This window comes from Glycine soja, chromosome 4 (assembly GCF_004193775.1).
Source record: "Glycine soja cultivar W05 chromosome 4, ASM419377v2, whole genome shotgun sequence".
NCBI lineage: Eukaryota > Viridiplantae > Streptophyta > Magnoliopsida > Fabales > Fabaceae > Glycine > Glycine soja.
The window spans coordinates 92,111-107,114 of NC_041005.1; the positions used below are offsets into that span (position 1 = coordinate 92,111).

General features: G+C 30.4%; 2 protein-coding genes across 6 annotated transcripts; one reads left to right on the forward strand and one right to left on the reverse strand.

The window, feature by feature from the left end:
* Window positions 1-2,252: 2,252 nt before the first annotated feature.
* On the reverse strand, window positions 2,253-7,690 carry LOC114408363. 5 transcript variants are annotated; one of them, XM_028371383.1, is made up of 4 exons: window positions 7,514-7,690; window positions 3,448-4,177; window positions 3,277-3,360; window positions 2,253-2,802 (listed from the first exon to the last, which is right to left on the reverse strand). In XM_028371383.1, the coding sequence occupies exons 2-4, from the start codon at window positions 4,169-4,171 to the stop codon at window positions 2,690-2,692; spliced, it is 921 nt and encodes a 306-aa protein (XP_028227184.1). In that variant the 5' UTR covers window positions 4,172-4,177; window positions 7,514-7,690; the 3' UTR covers window positions 2,253-2,689. The 5 variants fall into 5 exon arrangements, with proteins under 5 accessions (XP_028227184.1, XP_028227182.1, XP_028227186.1 ...); XM_028371381.1 differs by having other exon boundaries at window positions 3,448-4,182; window positions 7,514-7,684; XM_028371385.1 differs by having other exon boundaries at window positions 3,448-4,271; window positions 7,514-7,672.
* A 2,921-nt stretch (window positions 7,691-10,611) lies between these two features.
* LOC114408365 (G2/mitotic-specific cyclin-2-like) lies at window positions 10,612-13,317 on the forward strand. The gene is made up of 11 exons (XM_028371386.1): window positions 10,612-10,785; window positions 10,872-10,944; window positions 11,016-11,121; window positions 11,217-11,256; window positions 11,348-11,503; window positions 11,570-11,695; window positions 11,902-11,991; window positions 12,105-12,326; window positions 12,413-12,511; window positions 12,594-12,772; window positions 12,900-13,317. The coding sequence occupies exons 2-11, from the start codon at window positions 10,881-10,883 to the stop codon at window positions 13,036-13,038; spliced, it is 1,221 nt and encodes a 406-aa protein (XP_028227187.1). The 5' UTR covers window positions 10,612-10,785; window positions 10,872-10,880; the 3' UTR covers window positions 13,039-13,317.
* Window positions 13,318-15,004: the final 1,687 nt, after the last annotated feature.

The following is a 15,004-nucleotide window of genomic DNA, read 5'->3' on the forward strand; positions in this document are numbered from 1 at the left end:
ATAAATATTATTCAACAAAAATATTATTTTATAAATTTATTTTAACTTATATTAAATGACTTATTATAAAAAGACTATAGGATTTAAAAGTAAAAGAAAAGTTTAGTCTTAATGAAATTGTGTTAAATATTTAGAGAAAGAGATTGTTAATTGAACTGAAAGCAAGATTGTCTCCTCTAATTGATACTTATTATTTTTATCATTAAAAAAATTAAAATTAACTTAATTTATGACATTACTTATCAATTATTTAACATAAAGTCAAAATATTATTTTGCAGTAAATATATTAACTAATTATATTTAAATTAATTTTTAGGAAAAAAAATATAATTAATATGATAACTTAATATATTTATTATGTATTTAAGTAAAAAAAATGAACATTATTAGATAAATATTAATCAACCCAATTTTAGTATATAAAATTATTAAACATAGAGCCAAAATAATATTTAATAAATATATCCACTATTTAGATTTTAATTAATGTTCAATTTAAAAATTTGAACTTCATAATATAATTATTATTCTTATAAAAAGATAAAAATTTAAAAGAAAGAAAAATATAATAAAAACAAAAGAAAAAAATATAAGAATGTAAAAATAAAAAATATATAAAAACAAAGAAATAAGAGAGAAGGATAAAAAATATAGAGAGAGAGAGAAAAAAAAAGGAAAGATGGTGCAGGAGAGAGAAATGAAAAAAAAAAGAAAAGAAAAGAAAAGAAAAGAAGAAGAAGGAAACAGGAGAGGGGAGAGAAAAAAACAAGAAAAAGAAAGGGAAATTGAAGGGAGCGGACTGCGGGAGAGGGAAAAAAAATGGAGACAGGAATGGGAAGTTAGGGAGAGGGAGCATGGGAGAGGGAGCATGGGAGAGTGAGGGTGTGACAGGTAGACTTAGGGGTTTATAAGTATCTCTTAATAATTTTATAATTTTTAATAAATTTAAACCAATAATTAAATATATCAAAAATATATCATTAATAATTCTCTAAAATTACATAGGAACTGAAATCATAATTTATAATATTTATAGTGACTAAAATTATAATCCTATAAATTATAATAAACCCTTATATTATGAATTTGAATTCTCAAAATGATAAATATAACAACATTTTTTTATTATAATCTCTCTCATATAATACATAATTTTTCAATTTATTTATTATTTATAATTTTTAAAATTTTCAAATTATTAACTATTTTTAAATTTTCTTTAGAGATTAATATTTCTTGTTTTTCTTAAATCTTAACTTTAATTACTTTTATTTTTATGCTATGTTCTTACTCATATCTCAGTTTCTTTTTTTTACTTCCATATCTCAGTTACTTAGTCTTGTATACTTCTAATTTCATTCATTTTTTTATTATAAAAAAACACTATTTTTATCTTAAATTTAAGCTACTTATTTATTACGACATGTTATGCATGTCCTCTCATAATTATAAATATTTGTATTCCAATTTATATTTTTTATTTTTATTTCAATTAAACAATACATTGACAATAAAATAATATTTATCAATTAGTTAGTTTTTCGTTAAAAAAATTATCAATTAGTTTATATAATTTTCAAAATATATAGTTTAAAACATAAGTTAGACAGAAGAAAAAAGTTGTTTAAAAAAACTTCTTTATGAATATCACTAATTACAACCATTGAATTATATGATATTATTTTTTTTGGTTATAAGTTATCACATGTATTTCCAATCTACTTAATTAATAATGAATCTACTCGCAATGCTTGGTTACCATTAATCCAAGAAAATTTTATATATGAGAATTAAACATAGATTTTTGCCATTAAAAATATTTGACTACCACTCATTCAAGAAAAGTTTGCACGAGAATCAAACATATATTTTTTTTATTAAATAGATTATTCTAACTCACGTGAACGCAACAAGATTTTATACGACTGCATTAACCCTTTAGGTTTCACATGATACCATCTTGTTGATCACAAATGTCAAATTTTAAATGAATTAAACGTTCATAAATATAAAATCTTATAGTCAGTATTTGCTTTTATTTTAAAAAGTATAATATTTTGAGATCATACAAACTAATACAATATATCTCATGTCTAGTATGGATATTAGGTTTACAATTTACACTTCTTTAATATTATTATGAAATTTAATATATTTATTTTTTGTTTTATAATTTTACAAAGATGTGTTAGTAAAGATGTATTTAAATATACAGATTTGACTTAAAATTAGTATTTTGCTAGACAAAAATGCCCAAAACAACAACCCGTTAGATACTTTCTGTTCTACTTCTAACCTTACAAAATATTAGCATCAAGTTAACAAAAAAGCAAGTATTTCGTGCCAAAAGAAAATATATAAAAATAAAAATACGATTGAAATGAGCCAACCTAACCTATAACTTTTTAATTCCCCTTGCAATAATTGTTTACTTACGCAAGATCTGAACGTGGATATCGCTGGCATTCAAGCGCTAAGCCTAACATCATTTTAAGAAAACAGAGAATGTTAACTTCTGATTATCTGCAACTGCAATGCAAGGATGAGCACAAGGTATCCAAACTGTAATCGCCGTTTTTTGATTTTCGTGAACAAGGAGGTGCTAGATACTTTCTTAGTAAACTAAGCACAATAATCAAAATGTTTTCTCTGTCTGAGGAAATTTACAGCAGCCCAAATGGGGAAGATCATGATAATGTCTTCAACTTGTCTGAACATTCGTCATAATCTGCGGGTGCTTTGAAGTTTTTCACTGATTTACCCAAGACATTTAAAACAGCAACACGCTGCAATTCTTTAGCTGTCGTCATGGTAAATATGTGACAAAAAAATTATCAGCTTCTTGTTTTCTCAAAATATACGTGTTTGCTAAAACTAAAACACAAATTGTTGCTGAAAATATTTTCATAGATATAGATGCATGTACGCAGGTTGGGGATGCTGACAGCTACAATTCTAACAAAATGTAAATATATCATTTCCATATTCCCCCATACAGACTCGTGACGATAAGGATGATATGCCAATTGTAGTGTTGAAGCTCTTTCTTTTTTTTTTTTTTATAAAAAAAACATGAATATGAGAAAAGAAAAAAAATGTTAAAGTTCTGACGGTATAAAATATAGCTGGAAGCAAGATAGGGAGGAGAAGAATAAACTATAAAGCATTAAGTTAATAGAGATAACAAACTGATAAGCGTAAACAAGTAATGGAATGTATCAACTCTAACTCATGATGATAAGAAAGGAAACATGCACAACAACAATTTCATTACCTTCCTCTAACGAAAGCTGAATTGATCTCTTCTCTAACTCAACAGCATGTTTGCTAAGTTCAACTGAGGACAGGGAGTGAAGCACTGCCAAAGGATGATATCAGCTATATAAAATATCAAGAATTTCATAAGAAAGCATTTGAAGGATTATTTTATGGTTCCTGGACATACTTTGGATATATTCCTCTCGATCTGATTGGTCCAATTTCCTCAAAAACATCTGCAATTGTTGGTATCGCTCGTCCCAGTGCAAATTTTTTAATCCCTTTGGATTACCAATAGTAGTTGGGCCAGAAGAAGCTGTCACATAATTGGACTCAACTGGTGCTAATTTCTTGGCAGATTTCCCAAGAGAAATAGGAACTGAAGGCTTTCCAGATGAGTTCATTGAAGAAGCCATAGGAAAAGGTGCAAATGCTGGGAAGCAAGAAGCCTTAGGTTCCTTTAACTGAGGTGGCTCCTTTATCTGAGATTTTGGTTGAGCAGTCTCCTCTTCACAACAAAGTTGCCTAGAATGTGAACAATAAGCATTAATACTTGGATTTTCATAAGCAATGCCCTTGCTCAATTCTGCTTCTGATTTTCTACGGACATACACAAGATGTCCATTTGCAGCATTATTGCTTGGAGATTGTTGGAGCTGGTGATTCAATGGGTAGTCAGACAAGGGTCTCTTGGTGCCAGAAACTCTATTAGAATCAGTACCAGGATCCTTATCCTTTAAAAATGAAGAGCTTCCAACAGAGGTTGGCACCATGATTTTATTATCATTTTGCAGATCTCTCAATGCTGTCTTCACAGCAACAGTCAGTTGTTTATCACGATTAGGCAAGTCCATTTTACAATTGCCCAGACTATACTCACAAAATTTAGAATCTATACCTTGTTGAATCATCTCCAGCTGTCCTGAAAAACATGATATTAGGTTGCAAAGGAAACATGATGTTTCTGGAAACAAGTCCCCATTTGTCAATTTTCAAGATAAACCACATGCTCTGCAATCGTCAAACAAGGAGTCACCTAACTTGTACTCTAGATATTGATGTTCAGGCGTCAAGTCTGAATATCATATGTATGAGTAAAGAAAGGCTTAAGGTTTTTTAAGTCACTAAATGTCTAAATTTGAAGAACACCAGAACCGGTGTTGACAGGGAAATCGTTTGATGATGAAGAGAGAGACAAGAGGATGAAACTTGAGACTACTGAAATCAGAAAGGAAAAAATTTATCTGGTGTTAAATTATGAAGAAAGAGGGGACACAACAGAGATCAGATCAATCTTTTGAAAACTCTACAGCGGATGCCCCTATGGACATTGCTCAAGATGAATGGTACAGCTCTTATAACAGTTTGAAATTTGGAGATTGGATGTAAAAGAGAAAAGGAAAAACACCCCACTAGTAGGTCTTTGGATCATTGTTATATAAAATTAACCTTATACTCCTATTTATTCTAATATAGGACATGTACAAGTGTAATACAAACCTGTTGTCACACTTCAACCTAATGGAGTGGGTGAAATAGAGCATGGGCACTTCATGGGCCCAAACTCGTATCATTTCATAATTCATATGAAAGTTCTTAAATATTTTTGGGAGGATGCTGTCACTACATACACTGTATTTCTGTACTTCTGTTTTCTTTCCAGCTAGACATATCTTCCCAATCTCCCTTGGAAATTGGAACATTTGGTTGCACATCCCCCCAGTTTTCCATTTTCAAAAGTGTTATTCTCCCGATATAGGTTGGCAGCTTCTGTTTTTATACAAAGCTATCTTCAAGTCTGCATACAAGTCATTTCTAATGATAATAAATTTCTCTTTCATACAATCCCCTTTAATATCCAAGTTTCCTTCTGGTTTTTTCCAGGGGACAATTATTTCAGATAGGCAAACAAGGCCTAAATCTACTGCGGAAAAAAGTTCCTCTAAAGTGAATTGTCTCTGAATTGATCAAGTGAGGGTGTATCCACCCTTGACTTTTAATGTGTTAAAAGTAGGATGCACTTTAATTTAATGTAAAAGAAGGGTTAATACAATCTTAACTTGCTACTTTAGAGGAGCCTTGTCCTTCAACTATATCTCTCTAGTTTGAAGCCAAGAGCAAATGGAAGTTTTGTTTTTCTTCTGTGATTTATTAAAACTGATGTTCCATGTGTGTTTCATTTACTCACTTAATTGAGGGATACATGTACCCTTTATCTTAAAAGAAAAAATTGAGCATATATGATGTACGTTAGTGATAGGGATGTGGGTATTATAGGGTGCCTAAGTCTTGCATCGAATAGTATAGGATGCTCAATTAAGTACCTAAGTGAATTTGATCTCCCCTTTTACAGCTAGCTTTTAAGAGAGGGTTCCCCAAGTGCTTGGGTGCATATCAATTCCTATCAGAGCTGATTGCCGACGTCTTAGAAAGTGCTAACTATGAAGGAACTGACTAGAAAGGAGGAGTGAAGCATTTGTAGAGTGCAGCCACTAGGACATCAACTCTCAAGGGTGGTACCATGATAGGGACTTGTGTATTATGGGGTGCCTAAGCCCCACATCAAGTAGTATGATAGGATGCTTGGTGGAGTACTTAAGTGGCTTGGTTGTTCCCTCTTGTCAACTAACTTTTAAGGGAGGGTTCTCCAAGTGCTTGAGCGCTTATCAATTAGCTCTAGCAAACAAAAGCTAAGAATTGTTGTGATAAAATAAATAGGAGGATGGACCTACTGTAATTGGAAGATAAAGAACTAATTTATTTTCTTATTTGTGTTGGTCTGAAATTGATATTGTTTACACTCACAAGTTACTGTACAGATTTTCTTCTTCTTTCAAGCTAACAAATTTCGGCATAGTTGGTCATCATGTTTCTTCCTTTTGTGTATCTTATTATCAAACTGTTTTATATAGTGATTGATTGGAGGGAATCGGAGGGAAGGGGAGGGATTTTTTTGAGCTTTTGTTGTTTGGTTCAATTTTTAGGATGGGAGGGGAGCAAAATCCCTCATCTAATTTTTTCTCCCCTCCAATATTGGGGGGATTTGGAGGGGACTGAGGAGGGGAAGGGAATTTAAAACATTTAAACTGAAATGACTAAAATATGTATGTTTTAAAATTTAAAATTATAAGGATACAAAAGTAAATTTATTTTTAGAACCCCTCCCCTCGCCTCCTCTCCTCTCAACCAAATATATTGTCTAACCGAAATCCCTCCCCTCCCTTCCCTTCCCCTCCTTTGAGCCAAACAGTTTATTAATGTAAGAGTTAATATCACTAAAAAAAGTCAGAATTATTGGAGTGCTAGCAAGGCACTCAAAAATACACGTCTTCTAACACACTCTCTATAATTGATTAAAATTTATTGAAAACTACAAAATCATAAGACTCTTTAAATGAAAGATGTGACCCACACAATTTAGTGAATTCTAATAAATTTTGGCCAATAGTAGATAATGTTCAAAGGAGTGTGTAGCTAGAATTTCTCTGAGTAAATATGCATTTGCTTTATTAAAAATAAAAGTAATCATGAAAATTCCCCACACTTCTAAGGAGTAGATGCATGCTAGTTTTAGATTAACAGAATCCAAAATAGCAATCCAGAAGTAGACCAATCATACTGCTCAGACAAAGTAACCAGGCATGGGGAATAGGGAGATAAGCTCTGTATTCTGTAAACTATACAAGTCTCAAAAGATGATTACTAATGGGGTCAATTATAGTTAAATGTTGGGTTTCTGTTTGGGCTTATTGCATATATGATTACTATTTATGCCAGCTATAGTTGTTTTTATTTAGGGTTCCTGCGCCATATGAACTATGAAGTGGTTTTTTTGGCTGCGACAGGAGTATTGAGATTTTATCTAATTTATTTATATTTTAACTTGTATGTTGCCTGGTTTGGCTGTGGAAACCCTAGGCCTACATCCCAAGAGCAGATCCATCCAATCAATACTGAGGAACCGAAGCTTAATCACGAAATCAAAATGCTTACAGTTTGAGGAATTTCTCCGATTAAACGCGCTCGATTCCCAGATAAAGCAAGCATTCATTGACATGTAATGTAATTTATTATTTCTATCCTGAGTATTATAGTGATTCTTTGTTACTTCCATCTATCTCCATAAAAATAGTAATAGTTTCTGTCAATGTTAAAGAGGAATCTCATCCCAATGTATCACCAAAAAACACATTTAGCCAAAAGCAATAGGAGTTTTTGAAGTAAAAAATGTTAAAGAGAGAGAGAGAGAGGACCTGAGAGAGAGAGAGAAGTCTAGAACATGATCGGTGGAGGTGACTGTGACGGCGAGGATGAGCGAGGCGAGTGAACGGAAGGAAAAGTTTAGAGCGAGTTGACCTCCGTCACTGCTCCTCCCGTCCCATCAGTACTTCTACTTAAATATCCAATCAACATTATTTACCTATCTCCTAGTCCCAAATCAACAAGTTTTGGGTGGAAAACTTTAAGAAGATTCTTATAAAATAAAAGTCAAATTTTAAAATTACTATAGTTTTTGTTGCAGTTTCATTAACTATTAACATTGATCATGTAATTCATTCACCAAAAAAACACATTAATCATTTACTATTCTTCTTAATTTGAATACTATTTCTTTTTCCATTTTTTTTTTGGGCAGAGGACCTTCAATTAATCGATTGCATGAGAAAGAAAAACAAAACTTATTAAGAATACTATTGTATGGTCAGACCATATATACATGGAATAATGTAATGTAATAAATGAAAAGAATATTATCTAAATAAAGCCACACACGTGGGGAGATGATTTTTTTTTCTTCTTAAATGACACTCTACTTTAGATAAATATTAGTCTCAAGACTTTTAATTATAGGATATATTGTTGTCAATAAAAAAAAAACACACACATTTGTTTATACTCATAATTCTTTTTTCTTTTTATACGTGGTTAAATTGAAATTTTATTCTTAACAAATAAAAATTATAATTGTGATCCTCCTTTAGTTTTTTATTTTAATTTTGGCCTTTTTTTTTATTAAAATTCACAATTTTAGTTCAGTTATCAATTTTGTATGTTTTTTATATTTTAATTAATTAAATGAGAGAACTTGAATAAATATGTTAAATTTAAGATTTAATTGGATGAATTTTAAAATAAATGTATGTAAAATAAAAAATATATCAAAATTATGAATTTTTAAAATGTAAAGACTATAATTGAAAGAGAAAAAAACAAGAATCTAAGAATTTAAGGGGAATCAAAATTACAATCTATCTTCAAATATATATATATATATATATATATATATATATATATATATATATATATATATATATATATATATATATATATATATATAACTTGATAGCTTATAATTTCTTTTGGGTGTTTTGAAAAGCTCCAGTACAGTCCAGCTGTTTGTCTTCATTGTGATAGAGGTCTGGAGCAAACTTGGCATATCTTCTTCGGATGTGAGGTAGGTGAAAAATGTTGGCAACATGTTTTGAGGAGGCTTGTTTCTCGATCTTAACCTCCTCAAATGCTGACTCCCAGGCAATATTTGCGATGATTCTTTGGAGTCTCTGGAATTTCATCCATTATTACTAGAGCAGCAACTCATTTTCTCTAGCAATCGCATGATAGAAGAAGCTCAGAGTAACTTATCATGGAAGCTACCTCCAGCGGGTAACTTAAGTTTAATGTTAATGTTAGGTTGCATATGACAGAACAATTGATTAGCCATCGAGAGGATTTGTATTAGAAATAAAGTTGATACAAGTAATAAACATTATTCAAAAAGTGAGTTTTACTGATAACCAAATATTTAATATCATATTCTTTTCTAATTATTTGTGGTGAAATTATTTAGATTTAATATGTTTAAAGAAAAAAAAATAAGTAACTGAAGATAAATAATTAATGTGTTAAAATTAAGATAAAATTATTTAAATACTATTTAAGTTCCCTTCCTAATAAAAATAATTATTGAATAAATTTTACTGATCTCATAACTAAACTTTGGATCAGTCAAGTTCTTTTTTTCATTTTTTTTCTAATGAATTGAAGGATTAAAAAAAATCAAAAGAAAATAAAAAATATAATATATATATATATATATATATATCATAAAAACTAATCAATTAAGGAATTATCATTTTTAATTAAAAATAATAAATATGTTACTCAATTAAAAGTAGTCAATTTAAATAATTAAATTTTTATACAAATGTTAAAATATAAAAATTTATTTCTTTAACTTTCATAAACAATATTTAATTACAAAGGTCATTGTAAAAATACCAATAAAAGACATGAATTAAATATAAATTATAATTTAACTAATTATTATATTTGATGTCCAACAAAAAAAAACATGGTGCGTTGCACACAAAGACTAGTAAGTTACTAGAGGGAGCCCTTTCTTAAGCTTTTTGTCTTTTATCTTTCATTTTATAAAAGTAAGTTTTTTTGTTTTGTTTTAAGAGTTTTTTAAGCTTCAAAAATAAAAAAAATTAGTTTTGCAAAACAAAATTTGAAAAAAAAAACAGCTTTTAATTAAGTTAGTACGATTAGATCCTTTTTATAACTTCAATAAAGTTTATTCACCAAATATTTTTTTCGAATCTCAACTCGACTTAAAATACTATTTTCTTAATTTTGTAATTTGAGTGTTTCATCGACTTCCTATTAAACAATCCACATATATATTGTGTGGCATCCATTTTTTTTAAAAAAACATTTATTTTACAAAATGAAAAAATATTTTTTATTTTTCATTACATGAAATAAAATGAAGTTAATGAAACGAGTAAACATTATAGTTAAAAAAGGTATTTTCATATATATATATATATATATATATATATTATTCTTTAAATTTAAGATTTTTAAATTTTTTTAAATGAAAATACTTTTTGACATTTTTAAAATCAAAATTGTTAAATGTATTAATGACAAAATATAAGAATGTTTTAAAATGAGTAAATAATGTAGTAAAATAAAATTTTAATATTTTAGTATGTTTAGGATTTTGATTCTTTAAATTTAGTTTATATGTTAGATTTTTATTTTCTTATCTGTAGTTAAGTTTTTGACTTCTTAGTTTTAATAATACATTTATTAAATACCTTTTTGATTATTTATTGAATTATTTTTAATAAATATTGACATTAATGAATTCTATTCATATTTTTTTCTTTTATAAATACATTATTAAATAATAATATAGAAGTTGCTACCAAATAACTTGCATTTTATTTTATTTTTAAAGCTTGAACTTTAAAGTAGTTTTTAAGAAGAAAGAAGAAAGATTGGGCAAACTTAACAATGTTTGGTAAGTTTGAAATTTCAATAAGTAGCCGTTGTTGCGTTGGGCAACGGCTAGTCTGAATCACAAGTCGCACCACGACATCACCGTCTCAAATTCGCTTTTCGTCATTCCTTTTTATTTTCAGTGTTGGCTGTGCTGTCGCCTCCCCATATTCAGATTCATTTCAATTCTTCTTTTTTTTTTTTCTTTCTTCTTCTTCCTCCTATTCGGATTCGCGTAAGGGTCCTCTTCTATCTTGATTTTTGTTATCGATCTTGGCTTTTTCTTTTCCCCAGTTTTCTGATTTGTTCATGGTTGGACAGCACATACAGATGGAGGGCTCAAAGGAAAACTGTGTGCCTCGGATTCCGCTCATACCCTCTTCAAATCTTCAAGGTTGGTTTGTTATTTGTTGTTCTTTTCATTTTAATATTTAATCGGAGGTTTGATTTCCCCGTTCATTGAAGAAGGTCCAAGAATGAAGCCTCTCCTCCATCACCGGCTGCCTCTCGGCAACATCAGTCAGAATGTTAATATGCCTCATTCTCAAGTCAACAAACTAGATCTTTCCCGGTACCAACAATTTTCAAACCAATCTCCTTTCTTATATTTTACAATTCATAATATTTATATTCATCCTTTTTTTTATTATTTCTTTGATGATTCAGCAAGTGTACGGCTCACACAATTCAGCACCACTTCCCTCAAGTACTCTCTCCTTATACCACATGTGGATTTTGATTTTTTTGTTTACTCTCTCTTTGTATTGAAATAAACACTGATTGTGCTGTTATGTTAGGAAACTAAGAAACAGAACCTGTTGGCCCCGAACCCGAGTTGCAAGTTAGACTGTGATATCGTAGATATTGATGATGACGATGGGGATGGCAGTGACGATGCCGTTCCAGTATTTGTCAAGCACACTGAAGCCATGCTTGATGAAATTGACAAGATAGTAAGTGTTTTCAACAACTCGATTTTCGTTTTTTGGCCCAACATCATAATGTGGTGTGCCGTGCAGGAGGAAGTTGAAATGGAAGATGTGGAGGAGGAACCTGTTTTGGACATCGATGCCTGTGATAGGAAAGATCCACTTGCAGTGGTTGAGTACATAGATGATATATACAGTTTCTACAAGGACATTGAGGTAACAATTCAATTTCTGCTCAGACGCTGCTGCATCATCAACAGCCTATTTTTGATTTTCTCAGCTGTCTTAGATTGCTCCTTCATCAGATGGGAAAATGTAAAATAAAAAGGGATTAATCACCTTTTGGGCCTCGTTTTGATCTGTTAATTAACTGATTGAAAAATCTGGTGTTGCATGATGTTGACCCATCAGTTCTTTTGCAGAATTCGAGCTGTGTCTCTCCAAATTACATGACTAGTCAACTTGACATTAATGAGAGGATGAGGGCAATTCTTATTGACTGGCTTATTGAGGTACATAATCTATGTCTCATGTCCAAGTGAATGTGGCAAGTCTGATTGTAATGAAATTCCTTTTTTTAAGTGTTGAAATTGAGCCTCTCAAACTTAGTCGCATCATCTAACAGGTTCACTACAAATTTGAGCTTTTGGAGGAGACGTTGTTCCTTACTGTCAATCTCATAGACAGGTTCTTGGAGCGTCAGGCAGTGATCAGAAATAAACTTCAGTTAGTTGGTGTAACAGCTATGCTAATAGCTTGTAAGTATGAGGAGGTCACAGTTCCTACCGTTGAGGATTTTATTCTGATAACAGACAAGGCATATACAAGAAATGAGGTTTTAGATATGGTAAGTCGGTTTTGTGCATTATCGTTCTTTTTTTTTTCCTTCCCTTCAATTTCGAGAAGTGCATCTAATCAAACATGTGCCAATAGGAGAAATTAATGATGAACATCTTGCAATTCAAGCTGTCTATGCCTACTCCATACATGTTCATGAGAAGATTTCTTAAGGCAGCTCATTCTGATAAAAAGGTCAGTAATGTACCTCTGATTTGCAAAGATTATTATAACACTAAAGTAACTAACAAGTACAGGATTCGTGAAACTGTGCCAGCTGGAGCTCTTGTCCTTCTTCTTGGTCGAGCTTTGCTTGGTAGAATGCAAAATGCTGAAGTTTTCACCATCTTTGCTGGCTGCTGCTGCCATTTACACAGCTCAATGTAGTCTGTACCAGTTTAAGCAATGGACTAAGACCACCAAGTGGTACACTGATTACTCAGAAGAGAAGCTTCTGTGAGTTGTTTTTGCAATGTCTTGTTGAATTGATGACATATATAGTAATCAGTTTCTTTGAGTTGTTTTTGAAATGTCTTGTTGAATTTTCTCGAGTGACCTAAATATTCTTTCTGCGTGCTGTCAGCGAATGCTCAAGGCTGATGGTTACTTTCCATCAGAAAGCTGGATCAGGGAAACTCACCGGTGTATATAGAAAGTACAATACATGGAAGTATGGCTGTGCCGCGAAAATAGAACCAGCCCTGTTTCTACTGGATAATTAAGGGAATGCAAGTAAACTTCTAGTTTCTAATGCATTGCTTTGGTTGTTTTGAGAGTTTGCTTGTGCTAGAAGTTTGTTTTGAGAGCTTCAGAGACCTATCAACAGAAGTTGGCCTTTACTCTTTCAGTAACGTGTGTCTTTTTCTTTACACTCAATCTTGGCTTTCAGGATTGTATTGACAAAGTGAATTAGCACATAAATTGCTTTTACTAATCACTGAAAGATACAGTTAGTCATATGGTTCTTGAATTAACGAAATTGTACATGTTATTCTTCAATACATCTACATTCCCTAATGACAAAATAATGACAAAATAATGATTACGGTAATATAAGGATAGACAAGATAAAAAGAGTAGGTTAAGAATAGGAACGGATAGGAAAGATTTGTGGTGCGCACCCAAACCAAGGGATGGAAATTATGCATTTATGATTCCTCAATATTTTCAAATTACTCTCTTTTTGTCCCTTTTTTTAACTAATTCACACCATAAGAAAATTCGTACCCTAATAAAAGTAATTAATTTAATTAATTGTATTAAAATTGTCAATAATGTGTATTGTTCTTTCAAAAGTATTCTTAATTTTTGAAATTAATTGTCTCTTTCCATTTAATTAAGGTTATTCAGTAAAAAAAAATAATTAATGCATCTAAAAATTAAAAAAATAAATCTTATAAAAAAGATAAATAATTTTCTGAAAAGAGAATAATAAATAGGGTGGGAGGGAATAGTCCCTTTAAGGGGGGGTATATGTATGTGGTTAGGATGACATTGATAGAGGAAAAATGAGTGCATGCACAAGTAAATTAGCACAAAAATATTAATTGAAAGGTATATTGTTAGACGCAACTCTCTTGAATGATGATAATTGTATTTTATTCGTCACAACTCTTGAATAATGATAATTGTATTTTATTCTTCAATATGTGGTCTTCACTCCCAAATGGTTACCATAAAATTATAAGGATAGATAAGATAAAATAGGTAGGTTAAGAGTAAGAATGAATTGTAAAGGTTTATGTGTGTGCATGCACACCAAAGGATGAAAATTTGTGCATTGATGAGCAAAATACTCAAATTATGGTCAATTGGTCATCGGTCACTAAAGGGTATTAGGATAAAATGGATATGTTTTGTTCTATTATTTGTTATTTTATAATGTTCTAATGAATCTTTGTTTTCTTTTTTATTATTAGTTAATAGAATATTTTTTATTATTAGGAAGAATAAATAGAATTGATAATAAAAAAAATCAATCATTTTTATAAGGTAAATAGAAAGGTAATTTTTTTATTCTGTGTGGTTGTTTGTTGTTTGTTACGGGTCTGTCATAGGATAAAACTTTGTAAATCAAAAAATAAAACAAGTAGGATAATAAATAAAAATATGAAAAATATTTTTTTTGTTGTTACGGGTTTGTCATAAGATAAAACAAGTAGGATTCTCTAAAAAATAGATAAAATAAGTAAAATTATATGTTATGACTTAATCCTATAAAATTGACTTATAAGGTAAAAGTTATTCTTTTATATACACAAACTTGATCATATCACTCGCCAATGTGAAATTTTCAATAAAGATGATCGTCATAAGTCTTCAAATTACACCTATGATCCCTAAATATGATCATAGATCGTCAAATTAATCCCTTAAAGAAGTCCATTTATGATTATGATAAGGGGAAAATTGAATAGAATATGAAATAATTTTTTTTTTGTTTGTGCACCAAGAATATTGCTTAGTTGAGACAATTCAAGACTAATTTTCAATACATAAGATCACTAAAGTGAGTTTTGTTGCCTCTCTTAACAAAACTAGGAAAAAATTGGAATCCTCAAATCTATGATTTTGGGAAAACATTAGACTAAATTCATGCCTAATTTGAGTCAATCTACTTTTTTGCTTATGAACAATAGGTGTTCAGATATATTCCATCCAATCTTCACTTACAAACCTCAAACAACT

What these genes read in the sequence shown, in the direction of transcription:
- LOC114408363 (XM_028371383.1), bottom strand. Translation starts at nt 4,171, where the DNA reads ATGATTCAACAAGGTATAGATTCTAAATTTTGTGAGTATAGTCTGGGC. An exon ending in TCGAGAGGAATATATCCAAA is followed by an intron (nt 3,361 to 3,447) that starts GTATGTCCAGGA and finishes ATCCTTTGGCAG; the next exon opens with TGCTTCACTCCCTGTCCTCA. An exon ending in TCAGCTTTCGTTAGAGGAAG is followed by an intron (nt 2,803 to 3,276) that starts GTAATGAAATTG and finishes CCATGACGACAG; the next exon opens with CTAAAGAATTGCAGCGTGTT.
- LOC114408365 (XM_028371386.1), top strand. Translation starts at nt 10,881, where the DNA reads ATGGAGGGCTCAAAGGAAAACTGTGTGCCTCGGATTCCGCTCATACCC. An exon ending in ACCCTCTTCAAATCTTCAAG is followed by an intron (nt 10,945 to 11,015) that starts GTTGGTTTGTTA and finishes CGTTCATTGAAG; the next exon opens with AAGGTCCAAGAATGAAGCCT. An exon ending in GAAATGAGGTTTTAGATATG is followed by an intron (nt 12,327 to 12,412) that starts GTAAGTCGGTTT and finishes ATGTGCCAATAG; the next exon opens with GAGAAATTAATGATGAACAT.